This window comes from Lentinula edodes (assembly GCF_021015755.1).
Source record: "Lentinula edodes strain Le(Bin) 0899 ss11 chromosome Unknown C8R40scaffold_2, whole genome shotgun sequence".
In the NCBI taxonomy this organism is placed as follows: Eukaryota; Fungi; Basidiomycota; class Agaricomycetes; order Agaricales; family Omphalotaceae; genus Lentinula; species Lentinula edodes.
The window spans coordinates 1,870,912-1,888,138 of NW_025764308.1; the positions used below are offsets into that span (position 1 = coordinate 1,870,912).

General features: G+C 46.0%; 9 protein-coding genes across 9 annotated transcripts; 5 read left to right on the forward strand and 4 right to left on the reverse strand.

The window, feature by feature from the left end:
* Positions 1-639: 639 nt before the first annotated feature.
* C8R40DRAFT_284654 (UEV domain-containing protein) lies at positions 640-2,412 on the forward strand. Its single transcript, XM_046234591.1, has 2 exons — positions 640-670; positions 757-2,412. Exon 2 carries the CDS (start codon positions 840-842, stop codon positions 2,277-2,279), a length of 1,440 nt encoding a protein of 479 aa, XP_046091904.1. The 5' UTR covers positions 640-670; positions 757-839; the 3' UTR covers positions 2,280-2,412.
* Positions 2,413-2,448: 36 nt separating this feature from the next.
* Positions 2,449-3,885, reverse strand: C8R40DRAFT_284984 (uncharacterized protein). Its single transcript, XM_046234593.1, has 6 exons — positions 3,518-3,885; positions 3,248-3,466; positions 3,017-3,190; positions 2,837-2,960; positions 2,584-2,782; positions 2,449-2,532 (listed from the first exon to the last, which is right to left on the reverse strand). The coding sequence occupies exons 1-5, from the start codon at positions 3,789-3,791 to the stop codon at positions 2,629-2,631; spliced, it is 945 nt and encodes a 314-aa protein (XP_046091905.1). The 5' UTR covers positions 3,792-3,885; the 3' UTR covers positions 2,449-2,532; positions 2,584-2,628.
* Positions 3,886-3,932: 47 nt separating this feature from the next.
* Positions 3,933-5,392, reverse strand: C8R40DRAFT_284538 (vesicular-fusion protein SEC17). The gene is made up of 4 exons (XM_046234590.1): positions 4,845-5,392; positions 4,608-4,788; positions 4,373-4,547; positions 3,933-4,310 (listed from the first exon to the last, which is right to left on the reverse strand). The coding sequence occupies exons 1-4, from the start codon at positions 5,119-5,121 to the stop codon at positions 4,074-4,076; spliced, it is 870 nt and encodes a 289-aa protein (XP_046091906.1). The 5' UTR covers positions 5,122-5,392; the 3' UTR covers positions 3,933-4,073.
* C8R40DRAFT_1033893 (phosphoacetylglucosamine mutase) lies at positions 5,300-7,217 on the forward strand (the record flags this gene model as incomplete). Its single annotated transcript, XM_046223375.1, has 6 exons — positions 5,300-5,403; positions 5,455-5,572; positions 5,629-6,018; positions 6,069-6,509; positions 6,560-7,082; positions 7,138-7,217. 6 exons carry the CDS (start codon positions 5,300-5,302, stop codon positions 7,215-7,217), a joined length of 1,656 nt encoding a protein of 551 aa, XP_046091907.1.
* A 364-nt stretch (positions 7,218-7,581) lies between these two features.
* On the forward strand, positions 7,582-9,183 carry C8R40DRAFT_1032704 (N-terminal nucleophile aminohydrolase; the record flags this gene model as incomplete). Its single annotated transcript, XM_046223281.1, has 11 exons — positions 7,582-7,632; positions 7,685-7,784; positions 7,845-7,909; positions 7,965-8,023; positions 8,079-8,154; positions 8,204-8,389; positions 8,441-8,548; positions 8,599-8,688; positions 8,746-8,835; positions 8,890-8,920; positions 8,984-9,183. 11 exons carry the CDS (start codon positions 7,582-7,584, stop codon positions 9,181-9,183), a joined length of 1,056 nt encoding a protein of 351 aa, XP_046091908.1.
* Positions 9,184-9,567: 384 nt separating this feature from the next.
* C8R40DRAFT_1165738 (uncharacterized protein) lies at positions 9,568-10,920 on the forward strand (the record flags this gene model as incomplete). The annotated part of the gene is made up of 6 exons (XM_046230740.1): positions 9,568-9,611; positions 9,668-9,935; positions 9,989-10,159; positions 10,217-10,425; positions 10,478-10,740; positions 10,796-10,920. The coding sequence occupies 6 exons, from the start codon at positions 9,568-9,570 to the stop codon at positions 10,918-10,920; spliced, it is 1,080 nt and encodes a 359-aa protein (XP_046091909.1).
* Positions 10,921-10,956: 36 nt separating this feature from the next.
* C8R40DRAFT_1033646 (Molybdopterin biosynthesis MoaE) lies at positions 10,957-11,587 on the reverse strand (the record flags this gene model as incomplete). Its single annotated transcript, XM_046223357.1, has 4 exons — positions 10,957-11,105; positions 11,158-11,283; positions 11,337-11,366; positions 11,422-11,587. The coding sequence occupies 4 exons, from the start codon at positions 11,585-11,587 to the stop codon at positions 10,957-10,959; spliced, it is 471 nt and encodes a 156-aa protein (XP_046091910.1).
* A 162-nt stretch (positions 11,588-11,749) lies between these two features.
* C8R40DRAFT_1033720 (indigoidine synthase A-like protein) lies at positions 11,750-14,690 on the forward strand (the record flags this gene model as incomplete). Its single annotated transcript, XM_046223360.1, has 10 exons — positions 11,750-12,204; positions 12,259-12,290; positions 12,358-12,448; positions 12,503-12,518; positions 12,571-12,651; positions 12,702-12,747; positions 12,800-13,049; positions 13,219-13,696; positions 13,746-13,861; positions 13,982-14,690. The coding sequence occupies 10 exons, from the start codon at positions 11,750-11,752 to the stop codon at positions 14,688-14,690; spliced, it is 2,274 nt and encodes a 757-aa protein (XP_046091911.1).
* Positions 14,691-14,720: 30 nt separating this feature from the next.
* On the reverse strand, positions 14,721-17,200 carry C8R40DRAFT_1034090 (P-loop containing nucleoside triphosphate hydrolase protein; the record flags this gene model as incomplete). Its single annotated transcript, XM_046223393.1, has 11 exons — positions 14,721-14,834; positions 14,884-15,046; positions 15,102-15,285; positions 15,338-15,595; positions 15,642-15,786; positions 15,843-15,931; positions 15,989-16,168; positions 16,216-16,376; positions 16,427-16,735; positions 16,786-17,016; positions 17,064-17,200. 11 exons carry the CDS (start codon positions 17,198-17,200, stop codon positions 14,721-14,723), a joined length of 1,971 nt encoding a protein of 656 aa, XP_046091912.1.
* Between the last annotated feature and the right edge of the window lie 27 nt (positions 17,201-17,227).

Genomic DNA, 17,227 nt, shown 5'->3' on the forward strand with positions numbered 1-17,227 from the left:
GCATTGTAATACTGACAGGCAGGATGGAAGATAATGCAGATGGGAGGAAAGAGAAATGTGAACGTCAAAACCGTAACCGGTTTGTCTCATTGTTATAATCGCACGAAATTAATATGTTCAACCGTCTGGGACTGTTCGTGTAGATCGGAAGCAGGAATTTCCGGAGCAATACAGGCTTTCACTGCCTCAGATTGATAACTTGCTATTGATGATGATGATCTGATTCTCAACGACCCCGATTGATGAAACGTCCTATTCTGAGATGAAAGTGTACATTAGGTACTGTTCTTACTCTGGGAGCCTAAGAGACGCTAGCGCTAACCGCCGCAGGCCACCATTCCGGAATCAAGAGCAGCATTGTACCGACTCATTGGCGAAACATAACATTTATAGTTTCCCAATGGCATTCCTAGTTATCCGGATCCGGGCATTAAGAATAGTTTTGTCACCTTGTGTGATGATGTTCACGAGATACTCGACGCCCGATGTAGTAGGATGCGGTCTGATTATAGTATTCCTTGTTCTATCGATATTGCGTGTTTCAAAGAAATTACCGTTTCAGGTTCATCGGAGAGTATGCAAGAAAATGTTATCGAGGATCATCGTATTCTTACTTCATAGCTTCATCCCCAAATTTACCGTGACTCATGTGCGCACAATCTTGACCAAGGCAAGTGCAACGACTTAGTGCTCGCGCTTCAAAGTTGGTACGCGACTTAATCCTAAACATACGGCAGAATAACAAAAGTTATGTAGGTGGAGAGAAGCTGAGAGGGGAACCAAGGAATTACGGCGACGCCGACACGGCCCGCTGCTGTCCGTCTTGTTACTCTCTTTCCATGAGCACTCAGAAATGGCTTCGCGAAAACTGCGTCAAATACGAAGAGAAAGAGAAAGTATACAACGAAGTAAACACAGCACTGGAGACTTTTGGACTGTACGGACGATCTAATGGTTGGCTAAAGGTCAAGAGTGATGTATACAGTAAGTGTATTCGATCTAACATTTCCATTATTCTCAACTCTTGGATTGATACACACTCAGCGTACGACGATGGCCGAACACACCTTTTGCTCTGTTTACATGGACTGCTTCCAATAAATTATCGAGATTCCACATATCACATACCTGTCGATATGTGGATACCCTTCAACTATCCCCGTGGGCCGCCAATAGTCTATGTTGTACCGGCGCAAGGTATGATGGTGAAGAACAGCAAGTTTGTTGAGTTGAGCGGTAGATGTGATGTAGCTAACTACGAAGGAACTAAAGGTAGTTGGCTAGACAGAGGAGAGAAGAGAACTGAAACCAGACCTGGTTTGGTTGGTTTAATTGATGCCCTCATCGCCTGGTTCGGAAAAGATCCTCCGGTATACTCCAGAGCAGCCCAGAATCCCCAACCTTCTCCTGCTCCTGCGCCATCTCCCACTCGTCCGCCTTTCCAGAACCATGCTGGTCCAAGACCTTCGTCTTCTTTTTCAAATCATGCCGGTCCACCACCTCCCACCTACTCTCCTCCGCCTGCTCCTCCTCGACCAGCATTTATGCCCTCAACCAGCTGGACTCCTCAGCCTCCTCCAATCTTGCAAACCCGTTCTGCTGCTCCTATACCACCAGCGACTGCACCGTGGACACCTGGTCATCCTCCGCCTCCTCGAATACAGTCTGCACCTATACAGCCACCAATGCAATCCATGATAATACAATCACCACCTCCGCCTCCATCGATTCCCGCTCCAGATCTATTAGATTCCGACGATCCGAACCCTGGACCCGAATTTAGACCCTCCCCCGCCCCTCCACTTCCTCCAAATCCCATCTTACTTTCCCTCCATTCTTCAGTTCATGCGAAACTTACATCCGCCTTACAGTCTCTTCAGACTTCATTGCATCACAGTTCGGAGCACCTGCGCAAGATGCAAGACGATCTCCTCCGCGGCGAACCGGCGATCAAAGATGAGATTGCCCGTTTAGAGGCTGTCAAAGCTGTGTCACTCAATGTTGGTAGTCGGTTGAGACAGACGGTAGAGGCAGCGGAAAGGAATGTCCAGGTATTGAGAGACAAAGGGGATGTCAGTGTCGACGAGTTGATTTGTGGGCCGACGATTGTGCATAATCAGTTAGTAGTACGGCCTTCTCTGTTTTCAGGATCTGATTTGGTCATTAGGTTAATTGATCTTGTCGCTGAAGACAACGCTATAGAGGATACAATATACCATCTCCATCGTGCCCTCAACTCTGGCAGCATCGATCTCGATAGGTTTCTTAAAGTGAGTTAATGAATGCCTTGGTTTATGGTATCCAATTGCATGTTTGCAACCGGATGGAAACCAGCGATACTCGAAACAATTGCTAATTTGTCCTATTCTAGACCACTCGTGTTTTGGCAGAAGAACAGTTTATGAAACGCGCCTTAATCGAGAAGATACAAGCGGGTTTACCCTTGGGAGAGCAGACGATGTGGAGATAGCTATAACGTATACGAAATTACGTTGTAAGTGTTAACACATATCCACTCAGCATGGGCAGGGCCTATGTAACATTATGATGAACGTATTTTCTTGCATTGAGGTGAAAGGTCACTTTAGGTATGTGCAAGGTAAGATTCCATTGACCGTATTCTGGCTTCTACTTCCCTAATCGGAATTCAGCAGACGCGAATTGGTCGAGCGCCTCCCGGAACTCCCACTCCGTAAAACTCGACGAAAGAAGAGTCGAGCTTACATGCGAGGGGAGAAACCACATTAATCTAGCTTCGTATTGTTTTCGAAACCTATTACAGCTACACGCAAGCATTCGTCAATTCCGTGTCCGACGACCGACAGAAAGAACTCACTATATCTCCGTCAATCGAATTTGCCATGGAGGATATCCATGCAGCCCTATAGGGGATCTATGATATTTTGAGGGATGAACAGGGTGTATAATCATAAAATCTGGAGGGGCCAGTCCATTTTTCTCTAATGAGGTTCAGCATCTACCATCGTTGAGCTCACTAGGAAATGGAAAATTATACCTTCTAGGTAACTCTCTAAATTATTGACAGACAACTTGAAACCATGATCCTTTACGCCAAACTTGGAGTTTCGACGTTCAGTTCTGGCTATTGCGCGTGCTACACTAGCAATAGCCGGCTTAGAGGCCTCCCGCGATAAGACGTTAAGAGTTAATGACTGCGGGGTTTTCGACGCTGTAAATGTATGTAGAGTTAGATAAATGACGACATGTCGGAAGAACCACGACCAACCTCGAGAAGCACTCTGAAGGGGGGGTATACAAAGGGTAAGGAAAGGAATATGACCTCCAGACACGTCTTCCTGCGGTGATAGTGGCCGGGATTCAGAGTAATCTGAAGATGGAGGTGTAGGCGGGTAATGTATATGTCTCCGGTCGAACTCTGAGTCTTTGAACGGACTCTCGGTTACCACACCCTCTCTGATTGTTTCGACATTGTTCAGAATAATCCCTGTTGTTGTTTCAATAAATGAATGGCGCGAAATCCCACTACACTACACACCTTCAACATCATATACCGACAACTGGGGTATCCCTAACTGCTGGCACCAACTAATCGCCCTGAATATGCTCTTCATGATACAATACTCATTGGTCTGCTCGTCAAAATCCGCATCTGATACGAAGATAATGGAAAGGTGTTTAGGCAGCCGTCCGCGCGCAGCGTTCAAAGCGGACGGGGTTGGTCTGGTAATATGTCTGCAAAACGAAATCGAGAATATAACGAGCGAGTAAATGGCATGAAGCAAGGCTAAGAAAGGGTAAGCCAGCACCATTTCCGCCTATGGGTGAAAGTTTCGATGGTCGAGGTCAATGAAGAAGCTAGTCAAGTCGAATCGCGACGTGTCAGATTTGATCATAAATGACATGCATGGAATTTCCTGGAATTTCACTCCAATTCGCTCGCGGTTTGACTGGCTCCTCAAATGTATTCAAGAGTCTTTATCTAGTATGAGCCACGTAGTTATTTATATAATTCCATAGTACTATCATACACGTCTGAACTAATTATCGGGACTCTGTAAATAGTCCGTATGTACACACCGTATCCAATGTGCCTACGTGAGACCAGGTTCATCCTGAATCCCTCTCTTGATTTTGAGAAGAATGTTAGTCTTCCAGTTGTCCAGCTTTGTAATCTGGTCAAATTCGACCACTGCACCAGTAAAGGCTTCTGGATCACCAGCCTGGACAGCGTCGATAAGAGCATTGACAAATTTGGCTTCACGAGTGGAGGGGAAAGTCGCGTCTTGAGTGCAATATTTCTGCATACTCCTTCTTGCACTTACAGGGTCCTGAAGGAAGACACAATGCTCACAATCAGATGAGCTACTCCCACAACACTGGCTATACTCACATTCATGGCTAAAGCACAGAGGCCAGCTTTGAGCCAGTACTCCTTCACACTATATTTCGTTAGCGCAGACGTAAGCGAATGGTCTGCTACCTGTTCATAGCGAGCGATGGCTTGGGGAAATTCGTCGATCTCCGCGTGAAGGTCCGCGGCGTCTTTATAACATGCATTCGCAGTTCTTTAGAGGATACATTTAGGTTGGCCGTTTCTATAGAAAATGCAATGCAAGTGCACTTACGCAGTAGCATCCTCTTGTGCATACCAATCTCCTGCTCGTTCGAAGCTCTCGCAAGCTTTGCGAATATCCTGAGCTTCCTGTATATGAATCTGACCGATTTCTTTCTCTCTATCGGCTGCCTGCCTGAATCGACCGCTCTTGGTAAGATGGATGATGGTGTGAGTCAACGCTTGGATTGCCACTAAGGTTGGCTAGTAGTTAACATACTTGGCAGATCAAGGTGCAATCAGGACATACGATTTGGAAACCCTCTTTTGTATGCTTTGGCGGCGTTCCACCAAGCATTAGCAGCCTCATTGGTCTCCTTGCAGTTCTCTCTGCATTCTGCTTCTCTCGCAAAACAATCGCCTGCTTCCTTGAAGAGCTTTTCAAGCTTGAACGAATTGGCAGCCTGTTGATACAAATCGCCAGCTTCCTCGTATTTAGCTGTGGCTGAGCTGAACCAGCCACCGGATGAGTTAGCTTTCTTATCCGCTTTCTCTAGCAGGATTTGGGCAGGGGATTTGGATGGCATAGGGATTGTGTGGCACTTGTAAAGTACAAAGGAAAGCAGTGATCAATTTGATACGTGGTTGCTGGTGACGACACTTCTCCGATAGCAGTGGCAGTGTTGGCGCTTCTTCCTGTTCTCTCAGAGAAACGGTCAGCACCCTTGCACCGCTGCGACAATCCTTTCTTCTCTTCCTACTACCATGACTTCATCCCTTCCAACCAAACTGATCCAATCGCTCAGTGATCTGCACCCCAAACCGTCACATATACATTTCCAGTATGGTACTGCTGGCTTTAGGACTCTGTATGTCGTCGTTCAACAGCATTTACGCGCCCAAAACTAATCGTTATACAGCGGCAGCACGCTCGACTCCGCGCTATTCCGAGTAGGTATCATTGCTGCCTTGAGGAGCAAGAAACTCGATGGCAGAACGATTGGTGTAATGGTCACTGCGTCTCATAACCCGGAACCAGTATGTTCATGACCGCGCAAGAAATGATATTCATTCATCTCAACATATTATGACAGGATAATGGTGTGAAACTGGTCGATCCTCGAGGAGAGATGCTAGAAGCCGCCTGGGAGGGTCACGCCACGACAATATCCAATGCGTCCACCTCTTCGGATCTAATCGAGGCGCTTGAGAGTCTGGTACAAACGGCCAAGATCGACTTATCCAAGCCAGCCAATGTAGTCTATGCGCGAGACACGCGTCCCTCGGGACCTGGACTAGTCTCTGCCCTCGAAGATGGTTTCAAGGCTATGAGCGCGACATCTCGAAATGCCGGAGTCGCTACCACTCCCATCCTCCATTATCTCGTAAAGTGCATCAATACGAAGGGGACTAAATACAGTTACGGCGACGACTCCGAAGAGGGTTATTATCGAAAACTCAGTACCTCTTACAAGAAACTTGTTGTGCGTCGAACTTCAGACCTTACTTCATTCTTAGTTGATCACTGTAGTAGGCAGGAAAGGCCGTCCAGCCGCCTCTGATTGTGGATTGTGCGAACGGGGTCGGGGCTTTGGCTGCTGAACAACTCAACGAATATCTTGGAGACACGTTACAACTTGTTTTGGAAAACACATCTATCACTACGCCAGGCGCTCTGAATAATGCCTGCGGTGCAGATTATGTGAAAGTCTCCCAGAAACTACCACCCTCTTTGTCCAGCGTTCTCAAGCCAGGACAACGTGCTTGCAGTCTTGACGGAGACGCGGATCGATTGATTTATTACTATCTTGATGATCGCGGTGTTTTCCATATGTTAGATGGCGATAAAATCGCCGCACTCGTGGCCGCGTTCATTGTGGATTTGGTAAAGGTCGCCGGTCTAGAAGATCAGATAAAGGTAGGTGTTGTCCAGACAGCGTATGCGAATGGGGCATCCACTAGATATTTACAAGAGGTATGAGATTTTATCATTCTTCGGAAACAAATCTTGAGATTCTCTGTTAGCGTCTTCCCGTCAAATGTGTTCCTACTGGCGTCAAACACCTGCATCACGCCGCCGAAAGGTACAACGTTGGTGTCTACTTTGAGGCAAATGGCCATGGGACCGTGCTATTTTCTCAACCAACCTTGGACAAACTCGCAGAATATCAGCCCTCCACGCCTGCTCAGTCCAGAGCTGTCGAACATCTTGTCAGTTTAACTGAGCTCATCAACCAAACTGTTGGAGACGCGCTCTCGGACATGCTCCTGGTAGAGGTTGTGCTTGCGCACAAGTCATACAGCGGCGAGGAATGGAATTCCTTATATGTCGACCTTCCTAATCGCCTAGCAAAAGTTTCCGTTCCAGACCGGAATACATTCAGAACCGAGGATGCGGAGCGTCGCTTGGTCTCTCCACCTGGTCTTCAAACAAAAATAGACGAGCTTATCAACAGATATCAAGGCGGACGTTCTTTTGTTCGGCCAAGTGGGACGGAGGATGTTGTTAGAGTGTATGCTGAAGCGGCACTTAGGACTCAAGCTGACGGTTAGTATCGCATTCCTGGGCAAAATTTCTTTCTACTCATCTACTATACTTTTAGAGCTTGCCATGCGCGTTGCTGGGTTGGTATATGATGAGGCAGGTGGAGAGGCAGCTAGTCGACCTAAAGAATTCTTGTAGAACTACGAAACTGATCTATTCGTGATAAGTATGTATTTCTAGACTCAGACTAGTATATTGACTCCCGTGTCACTGTAGCAAATCACGGGTACATACTAGTATGTAAAACGCATTCGGGCCAAGTCCCATCTTATAAGCAGTGGGGCACACCTGGATGCAAACCGTCCGCGTCAGTATTAAGTCGCTGCTTGTCCGGCGTGACAATGCTGTGCTTCTAACGCGAAAGCACGTGCCAATGGCATGTTTCGTGATGGGTTACTAACAGCGAACACTGGTATAACTCGATAAATTCACTCACCTTCCCTCTGTTCTCCCTTGTGCTTGTATACATATTTTTCCGAAGAAATCCTCGTACACTCCTCGAATGTGCCGCTTTGTTGTCTATAAGGGGACGTCTCCCGTTGAATTGTCGCATGTACATAGTTCTCATTCGGTTCTAGTCATACTGTGCTGAATCGATCCACCAGCTTCTCACCAAGCCATGTCATTCCATCATTAATCAGGCTTTCGACTCGAGACTTCGACTCGATCGACGGAGACCCATGAACGGTGATGGATTCGGTGTCGGTGAGCATTCAAGTTACGCAAAACTCAAGCCAGACCCTTTCATTGACTGCTTCGCTGTAGGTTGGTATGACTCTGTTTATGATGAAGAATCCTACCAGCCCTGTATATTTACATCAATAACTCCAGTCTGTGTGATCTCATTCTGTAGTTCTGAATTTCACAATTGATGATACTGTTCAGGCATGGAATAATGTGAATCTTGTGCGGCTAGCCGAAAAAATCAAGTCTCCTCTGGTCTTGTGTGTACCAACCAAGTTTCCCGATAACATCAATATCTCACCGCTTGGATCGTAGTGGTCATGTTAGAGCAACAACAGCGGGCTCGCTTTCCCTCGATAACTGTCATCCTTTTGTTCATGGACGACTAATGGTAAGAGTTAAACGATATTTGGGAAATCTAGGCCAACCTTGTTCTGCAGTTCATGCACAATGGAGGGATCGCGGACTTTCCACTTGTCAAGAGAAGACTCCAAGCTGATCTACCTGATGTCGCTTTCAATAAAGTGCAAGGGAATACAGGCGAGGAATTTTATAATACCTTATTCGATGTGTTACTGAACTTCTTTGCAGACTCCGAATGGGCTTTCGCGTTGTTCTTGTCAAAGGTTCATCCAAGCGTCACTGAATCTAACCTCTCTCAATCTATTATACCTTAGCTTCCAGACCCCAATGCGAAATCATTCACCACAGCCATGTTAAGGGATGCTATGTTTAAAACCATAGCTTCCTTGAACCATTATGCGGAAGAAGCGGGCATTACAGAGGTAGGGCCACACAATTTCCTCAATATAACCTTTGGACGATCTTTCTCCAGCCCAGTTTAATGAACTTTTGTGTCACTGATGGAGAAACGGTTATTGCCACTCGCTATATATCTTCCAAGACAGACGAGGCCGCGTCACTGGTTAGTCTCTCAAATTAATGCATGGATACATAGGAAGGGTTTATCTGTCTGCCTCAGTGGTACTCTTCTGGAACAACTTTCAGCGAATTCGGTGGAGGAGGTCATTACAAAATGTCAAAAGCTGACAAACGAGAAAATATCATCATGGTATCACTTCCAATCTTCTTCCTTTGGAAATGAAAACTGATGTCGTGTTGCAAGGTCGCAAGTGAACCTCTGACGTTTGAAAGAGGTATTTGACCATCTTCACTCAGTAGCCTTGAAAAGTTTAAGCTCACCCTTCACCCTCTCCCAGCGGATTGGATGGAAATCAAAACGAATAACATGGTCGTGGTTACCCCAAAGATGAATCTACTTCAGATACCTATTGTCGACAAGTTTTATGTACCTCCTTCAGACCCAGCATCTCTCACCCGTACGACAGAGTTTGCCCGAGAGAAAGGTCTTTTAGTACCAAGAAGCATGGAAACAATGGAATCGGAAGAATTGCACTGATAATGTCTTGTATATCAATTTATCGCGACGCGCGGTAGAAAAGTGTGTTTTGGGCGTTGGAATAACTTATTCAATAATAGCTCATAACATAGTACTGCCCGGGCACACTACTACGGTATTTATGGAAATCCACTGTGCAGGGATATGCAAATAGATGTAATGACATCCCATACATCCCCTAAAGAGTCAGACCCACACGCAACAAGTCAGTGAATTAGACGCCTATGACTACACCGAAGTCAAGAAAGAGACTCATCACGTTTTCCCACGTTCAAAGTCACCACAAGGACGAATCCTACATTTCATTTTGGACTCGTAATTTCATGGTACTTTGTGGCTGGCTTTAGCAGCCCTCCTATCCTTTCTACTTTTCACGACCTTGTAATGCCCAGTCCCCTTTTGTGGAGAGCTGTGTCGAGCGCAGCGAGGTAGATTACACATTCGAGATACCCTCAAATTTCGTATCGCTAACTTGTTTTCTTAGATCTCTGACTGTCGCTCAGATCCTGTTATTCTTGCCATTGACGTTATCAACTCTATCAACGCCTGCATTCTCTTTCCTTTCCCTTTGTCACGCTGTGCATGCCTTCATACACGGCACTCTCGTTCTATTATGGGGATCACCTAATTTAACCGTGCTCCAATTACCTATCCATCCATTCTTGCTTCTCCTCTGCTTCAATGTTTTCTCGTCCAATGTCAATCCGTGGATACTTACTGCTTCGCGGTGGTGGGCTTATACCTTGTCTCTAGTATGTGCGTTCTCGATCCATCGTGTGCAGTAAAATTACTTAAATTGATACAGTGGGGACCATTCTTCTTTTTATTGGAAGGACTATCGTCTTTGATTGTAGCTCAGAGGCTCGGACAGATGGGAAAGAGACTTATTGAGCAAGCCGATAGCGAAGTCTATCAATTCACTCTCCTTGTCGCCGCCGCGGTGACCTATGTGTTATCCGCGTATTGGTGTGTGATTGTGGGTTTTTCAATCTCAGTATCCGTGTTGTTGTAATTCTGTTTGACCCGTACTCAGGCTTATCCTGCCGCGGCCTCTTCCCCGTTGTCGTCGACTTTCCTCGGGGTCGCACTCACCGCGCTCGTGTTCCTCACACTCATCGGTTTTGTGTTGAAGAAGACAAATATCATAGAGTCCTCCGCTATCAGTCTTTTCATTGCTTATAATCTCTGGCTCTGTGGGGTTGATCAAAATCAGGCATATTTTCCCGAAACCGCATCTTCATAGTGCGTTGCATTATTTCTTTGTCGTGCCCTTTTCTTATTATCGAATGAACAGTGTTCCACTTATTGGCAACCTAAAACCGCATTTTGACGTTCTGCAGAATTTCGTGACCAACACGTTGCCTAAACCTCTTCTGATCACCCTTGTGTATCGACTCAGTATTCTTCAATATGCATCGCGTATCCTGCCAACTATCGGTACAGATAACTGGGACTCTGATAATGGTACAGAGGAAGATCGACCAACCTCTACATTGATCCGAATATTACTCAATTATAGACAGCTCCTGTTCGTCAACGTGTATTCACACCTTTTACGTATGTCTTTCCTTCTAAGTTGAATGTTCATCATTTTAATTACTCTTTTGTGAAGTCCTCGACCAGTCCTCTGCTGTTTGGTGGCGATGGGCAAACGTATTCTTCACACTCGTACTTTGGGGCGTGGAGTTGGTGGTTAGTTCTGACGATGATGTTGTCAAGGATTGGAAAGTTGAATAGTAGTGCACATTTTTTTGTACACCCCGATTTTTTCCGCTACACATTGGATTTCCACTCTGCCTGGCGTTCGTCTTCCCCCTCGTAGTATTCTCTTTTCCATATTTGCACTTTACGCTTTACCTCTTCCAGGATGAATTCGCAAGTATGGAATGCTTCCTTTCGATGGGGAGAGGAGACAGCTATCACTATTGTGGAATTTATGTCGGCAGCAGACAGTCGAATAATACTGATGCCTACCTATTGACGGCTCACCCACTCCCACAACACCGATTCTATGCTGAACAACTGCTCGAAATTCTGCAGTCTGGTTTCGGGCTTCTGTTATAATTGTAGCCATCGTTTTGAGAGCGAGCTTTGTGTACGCTAGGGTGTTAAACAGTTAATTGATTGGACTTGAATTGCGGAAGCTTCGTTACCTTGGTATTCTAACTTTGTTACAACTTTGCCTGAATGTAAGGTGAGTCCGCTATTAGATGTTCTAAATTCGATCTAAGTAGCGACCTTGGAATGAATTCCGTGTAGTGCCAATGAAGGTCGCCACAGCGCCAAATCGATCATCAGAGACCTGTTCAATGGTATTCTCTATGGGGTCGAGCGTATTTTTAATGGAACAAATTGCCCCAGGAAGCTCAAGGGTGCCTTCCACTGATGAACCAGGAGATAACATCGCGTCAAGGGTGATTTGCCGATTCACATTTATGTAACCGGCATTCTACCGACCAGGCTCTCATGATCACAAGACTTCCGGGTTCTTGTAAAACACAACTAAGTATTACAGTTTCTTTACCTTCTTCCGTTCGCTTCCATCCTTAGCTTGAGAAGTGCCAGGATGTTATTCAGAGCCACTAGTCGCACACTCTCCAAGCTCTCCAATTTCTCAAGAGGATATCTGGATTCCAGTCTTACGCGGGTTCTCGATGTTCATCCGGAAGTCCTTGACGCGCTAGCCTCGAAAAAGCCCGTAGTCGCCCTTGAAACCACTTTGGTGACTCATGGGTTTCCGTATCCAACAAACTATGATCTGTCAAATTCGCTTGAAAGCATAGTAAGATCGACGGGGGCTATCCCAGCTACAATAGGAATCATCGAAGGGCGGATCAAGATAGGGCTAGAGATGGCAGAAGTGGAGCGCTTGGCTAATCCTGAAAAACCTGGCTCGGTCGTGAAGATCTCTCGTCGTGATATTGCCCCCGCGGTAGCCTTGAGGTCTTCCGGAGGTACCACTATCAGCGCGACGCTAATTTTTGCTGCTTTGGCAGGAATAAAGGTGTTTGCTACTGGAGGGTTAGTTAGTACGCCAGACACAAACTTCTCTCAAAGTTCTTAGATGTGCTTTAGTTTAGGTGGCGTGCATCGTGGAGGAGAATCATGTGAGTGCACGGCTACGGTAGATTAGATGCCAAAACCTTCCATGCATTGTTTACGGATTCTTTCTAGCCATGGATATCTCTGCTGATCTTCAAGAACTCGCCCGTTGTCCGGTAGGCCTTGTCTCCTCTGGTGCCAAGTCTATTCTGGATATTGGTCGGTCAGTAATCAATCCATTATGTGATTGTGCACCTAGCTGATGAAGTGGCAACAGGACCTTGGAGTATCTGGTATGTAAAATACTGCTGCCCTTATACAATCCTCTCTGATTACAGTACACAGGAAACACTCGGTGTTCCTGTCATTTCTTACGGGCCCTCGAAAGAATTCCCAGCTTTCTTCGCTCCAAGAAGTGGTTTTCAAGTACCTTTCAAGGATCACTTCGTAATTCCTAAATACTGATTCGTGACCAGGTCCCGTGGAATACCCATTCTCCAAACACTGCTGCCAACATACTTCGTAAGCCAATTGCCGTTTCCATGCACACTAATTCTTAACCCGTCATTCTCAGACACCCAGTCACAACTCAGGATGAACAATGGTGCTCTATTTGCTGTGCCTATACCGGGTAAGTTTGAAGCTGCCGGTGCAGAGATTCAACTCGCTGTTGACCAAGCCGTGGCCGAGTCGGAGGCGAATGGCATCAGCAAACGAGGAAAAGAAGCTACTCCTTGGTTGCTGAAGCGTGTCAGTGAGCTTTCGAAAGGTTCCTCGCTCGCATCAAACATAGCTCTACTCGAAAACAACGTTCGAATAGGCAAGTACACTTTTCATGTATTTCGAGGTTGAATGATTGATCTTGAGGTGTAGGCGGTGAGATTGCGGTGGAATATCAAAAGTTAGTTGAAGAGCAAGTAAGCAACTAATCACCAACTCAAACCTATCATGTAAATTACACCCATGTTCTTATATGAAAAAGTCATGCTCCAGTGATTATGTGACCGTCGGTTTTTCTGCCACTTCCGAACAATCTTCCCGACCACAACCATTGGCTTCAAAAAAGGAGCCTCTTACTATTGAGAATGACCACGCATCACTTCTCGTATTCGGTGCTGCAGCAGTAGACATCTCTGCAAATGCGTTCGAAATGGCTCCCAACTTTGCTTCAGGTTCGACTGTTCCGGGGACTATTGCCGTTTCTCTCGGGGGAGTGGCTCGAAACATCGCTGAAGCCTCACATCGTGTTTCTCCAAAAGGCTCTGTCTTGTTGGTTGCCCCTATTGGAAATGACGCCTTCGGACATCTGTTGACGGAAGGAACCGCGAATTTTGGTATGAGGACCGATGGTCTGTTACTACAGAAGAATCAACGAACGGCTGTCTGTAATATGATCATGGATAGCCATGGTGGGTTGACTACAGGGATAGCAGATATGGCAATACTCGAAATTGAACAATTTCAAACCGAAGTGCGTAGAATAAACCCCATCAGGCGATGGATATTAAACATGTCTGTAGGCCATTGGAATGATCAAGAGAGTGAATCCCACTTTAGTCATCATCGATGGCAACTGCTCGCCAGAGATAATTTCAACAGTCGTAAAATTGTGCACTGAGCAAGGCATCAAAGGTTCGTCATACGAGCTTTTTATGCGTACTACAGCATTTATTAATCACTGATACTCTAGTCTTTTTGTAAGTCAATCAATCCATATTGCATACTCTAGCACTGAAAAATCGCTGTCCTTTGCTAGCGAGCCCACGTCAGTCGTGAAGTCCACACGGATTCTACAAGCTGTCGAAAATGTGTCTAGCTCTGCCTCACCCATCGATTTCATTTCCCCAAACCTCATTGAGCTGCGCGAAATATTTGAATCTGCGAACGAAAAGAGTTTATCTTCAAAGCCTGACTACTGGACAGCATTGGATAACTTCTCCTTGACATCGCGCTATAGAATGGATCTAGAGCACCTTTCTCGCGTCAATGTCACTGACAAAGACCCTTCAAAAGGAACATTGTCTTTCCTCTTAGACCAAGGGGCTGCGCAAATGGCTGTTAGACTATTACCCTTCTTCCGCCATATCGTTATCAAATGCGGCGACAAAGGCGTCTTGGTAGCGATGAGACAGAGTCCGACCTCACAATGGCGTTCAGAGCAAAGCAATATTCAAAGACATCAAATTGTAAATCACAGTGATTCAGACACAGTTGTTCTCTCCCACTTCTCCGCCTTACCCGTGGAAAGCTTGGCCAACGTTACTGGAGCGGGAGATTCGTTTGTAGGGGCTCTCGCCAGCTGTTTAGTGAAGCGCCCAAATGCTTTCGACAGCTCGGAGACTCTAACCCAAGCCATTGGGATTGCGCAACGTGCAGCTGCCCTCACTTTAGGCAGCCCATATGCAGTGTCTCCAGAACTCTCGATATTAGAAGAGGCGATTAAAAATCTACAATATCCACAATAATGATCATTCCGGCAGTCCATGTTGGCATTATTAGACAAGTGGCAACGGTCCAATTCGTACTTCCTCTCGGGCGCGACGCGCTCGCTCCTTCTCTGCAGCTTTTGTGGCAACCGACGCTTGTTTGACTTTTTGATCATGTCGACGCTACGCTAGTGGTCAGCAAGGAAAGAAAAGCATTACATTGATTACACACCTTTGCACCATGCTTCAGTCGTGTGATAATATTTGCAGCTTCCCCTTTGGTAATATTCTTCAGTTCATGATCATCATCCAAGGTTTTCTTCAATCGCTTAGTGACAAGTGCAATTTGTTGTGGGGTTGCAGGTGCCTTCCTCCAACGAGCGGACCTCAATAGACTATGATACATAATCAATGGTGCTGACATTCCCCATTCTGAAAAAATAACCTTACCCAATAGCCATTGGACCGAACACAACCTTCGTCTTTGCATATGTGTCGCACCCTTTGATAGCCTCGCTCAAATCCTCGGATTGTAGAATACGTCTACTTCGTAGGAAGGGCGAAACTTTTAAACCTGCAGCTGTAGCACGATCTAAAGCTGCTGGTGTGAAGCGAGCAGAAAAATGAGCAGGTACTTCTTGACCCAGCGTCAATGAAGGTCGCGATAGAAGCTCAGTGCCACCCACCGTCTGTTGCTTCAACTTTTTCTATACGTATGAATCCCTTGCCCAAGCATTCTAATACGTAGATGTCGCTTCCACAACCAACCCAAGCATAGCTGCTCAGTTGATTAATGTGCGGAGAGAGTCCAGAGAACTTGGAAATAAATGCGAAGGGGTCTTCGTAGTCAGTATAGGTCACAGATTCCGGGTCGGGGACGTTGTCGGCATCTTGCAATGCGATTTGCGCTGACGATTTTTCTTCGAGAGATTCAAGCGTCTCGTCTACAAGAATAAGAATAGCAAAAACGACAATACGCTCTTTACTCACCTTCGATCACTAAATCGGCAGGGTCTAAGCCAAACAATGTAGGGGTAGACATGATACCAGATACACGATTTGCACTGTCCACAAAGTCAATGATACGACAGTCTTTTTTCCCCGTGTCAGGTGAAAGCCGCATGCCGCGTCCGATCTTCATGCGGATATTTAGAAGATTCACTCGAGCCAGCCGCAAGGAAAGACAATTACCATCTGAGCAAAAACGTTTCTTGAACGCGTCGGTCTTGCAACAACGACACAGTCAATATTCGGAATGTCTGCACCCTCGGTAAGAATTGCTACGAATTTTGTGAGTAAAAAATGTTTCCATCGACACAGATTTGTGGGGGGCATACCACAGTTTACTAGTACGGGAAACTGTCCGGCTTTGAAGGATGCAATCAGCGCTTTACGCTCAGCGATTGGCGTCTTTGAATAAACGTAACGGGCATCTATTCCAAAACCACGAAAAACTTGAGTCAAAGCCCGGACGTGGGCGATATTGACACAAAACACGAGCGTAGATCGTCTTTCCGCTGCTTAAGACTTTAACTCAAGTGTATAAAATCATAAAACGCCCCACCTGCTCGATCCAGCCAAGTTTGAACGACCAGCTGGTTGATGGTATCGGTGTTGATAACGTGAGCAAGACTAGTTGCATTAAAATCCCCAGTGCGTGAGTTGACGGTAACTCCATCCAAATTGATGTTCGCTTGTACTGTAGTAAAACGTACTCCCGAGAGCCTTGAAAATATTAGAATTAACTAGCAGGCATCTGTAAAAGAGACTGTCACCATTGGTCCTTAATCATGCTTAGGAAATCGCGATGGTAGACAATCCGTTCAAACACAGAGCCTAACGCAATTCCATCGTGACGACTCAACGTTGCTGAAAACCCAATGATTGGGATCTTGTGTTGTAGAGTTGGAGGTTCGAAATTTGGATCTGGATTTCTAATATTGGAATCAAAGTGGGAGAGAAGCTTGAGATAGCTAGGCGCAGCTGCATGATGACATTCATCAATTATAACTGCCTTGAGACGCGTCGGGTCGAATTTCGCAAAACGTTCGGGCTGTAGCAGCGTTTGATAGGTGGCAACTGTGCTATATAATATGTTCAGATGCAGTTTCTAGTCAGCGTTCGCCATACGCACACGTCAGCAGTGCCAGAAGCTAGGTGCTTGACGCCTTGCTCGATTTGAACAGTCCAGGAGGGAAACAAACGTGCAACTTGTTCGGCAGACTGCCTGGCGAGCTCGATACTATTCACGATGATGAGAGACCTTGATGCTCGGGGATTCGAGCTTGGAGGGGATATTCGAGAAAGCAAAGAGATAAAGATTGTGGTTTTCCCGGAGCCAGTAGGCAATGAACATCCAATACGACTTGATATGGATATTAGAAACTGCCGAACGAAAGCGTGCAGACTCACCTGCTGCCTGCATTTAGCGCATCCTGACAAGCTTGTAGACAATGTTCTTGATAGGGTCTTAATGTAATAGTTTGTGTAGTAGCTTCAGTGCTAAAAAGTCGTCCGCCTCGAAGAATGGTGCGAAACCATGGGAGCATGGAAGCATAAAATTATCATAAAGGTGA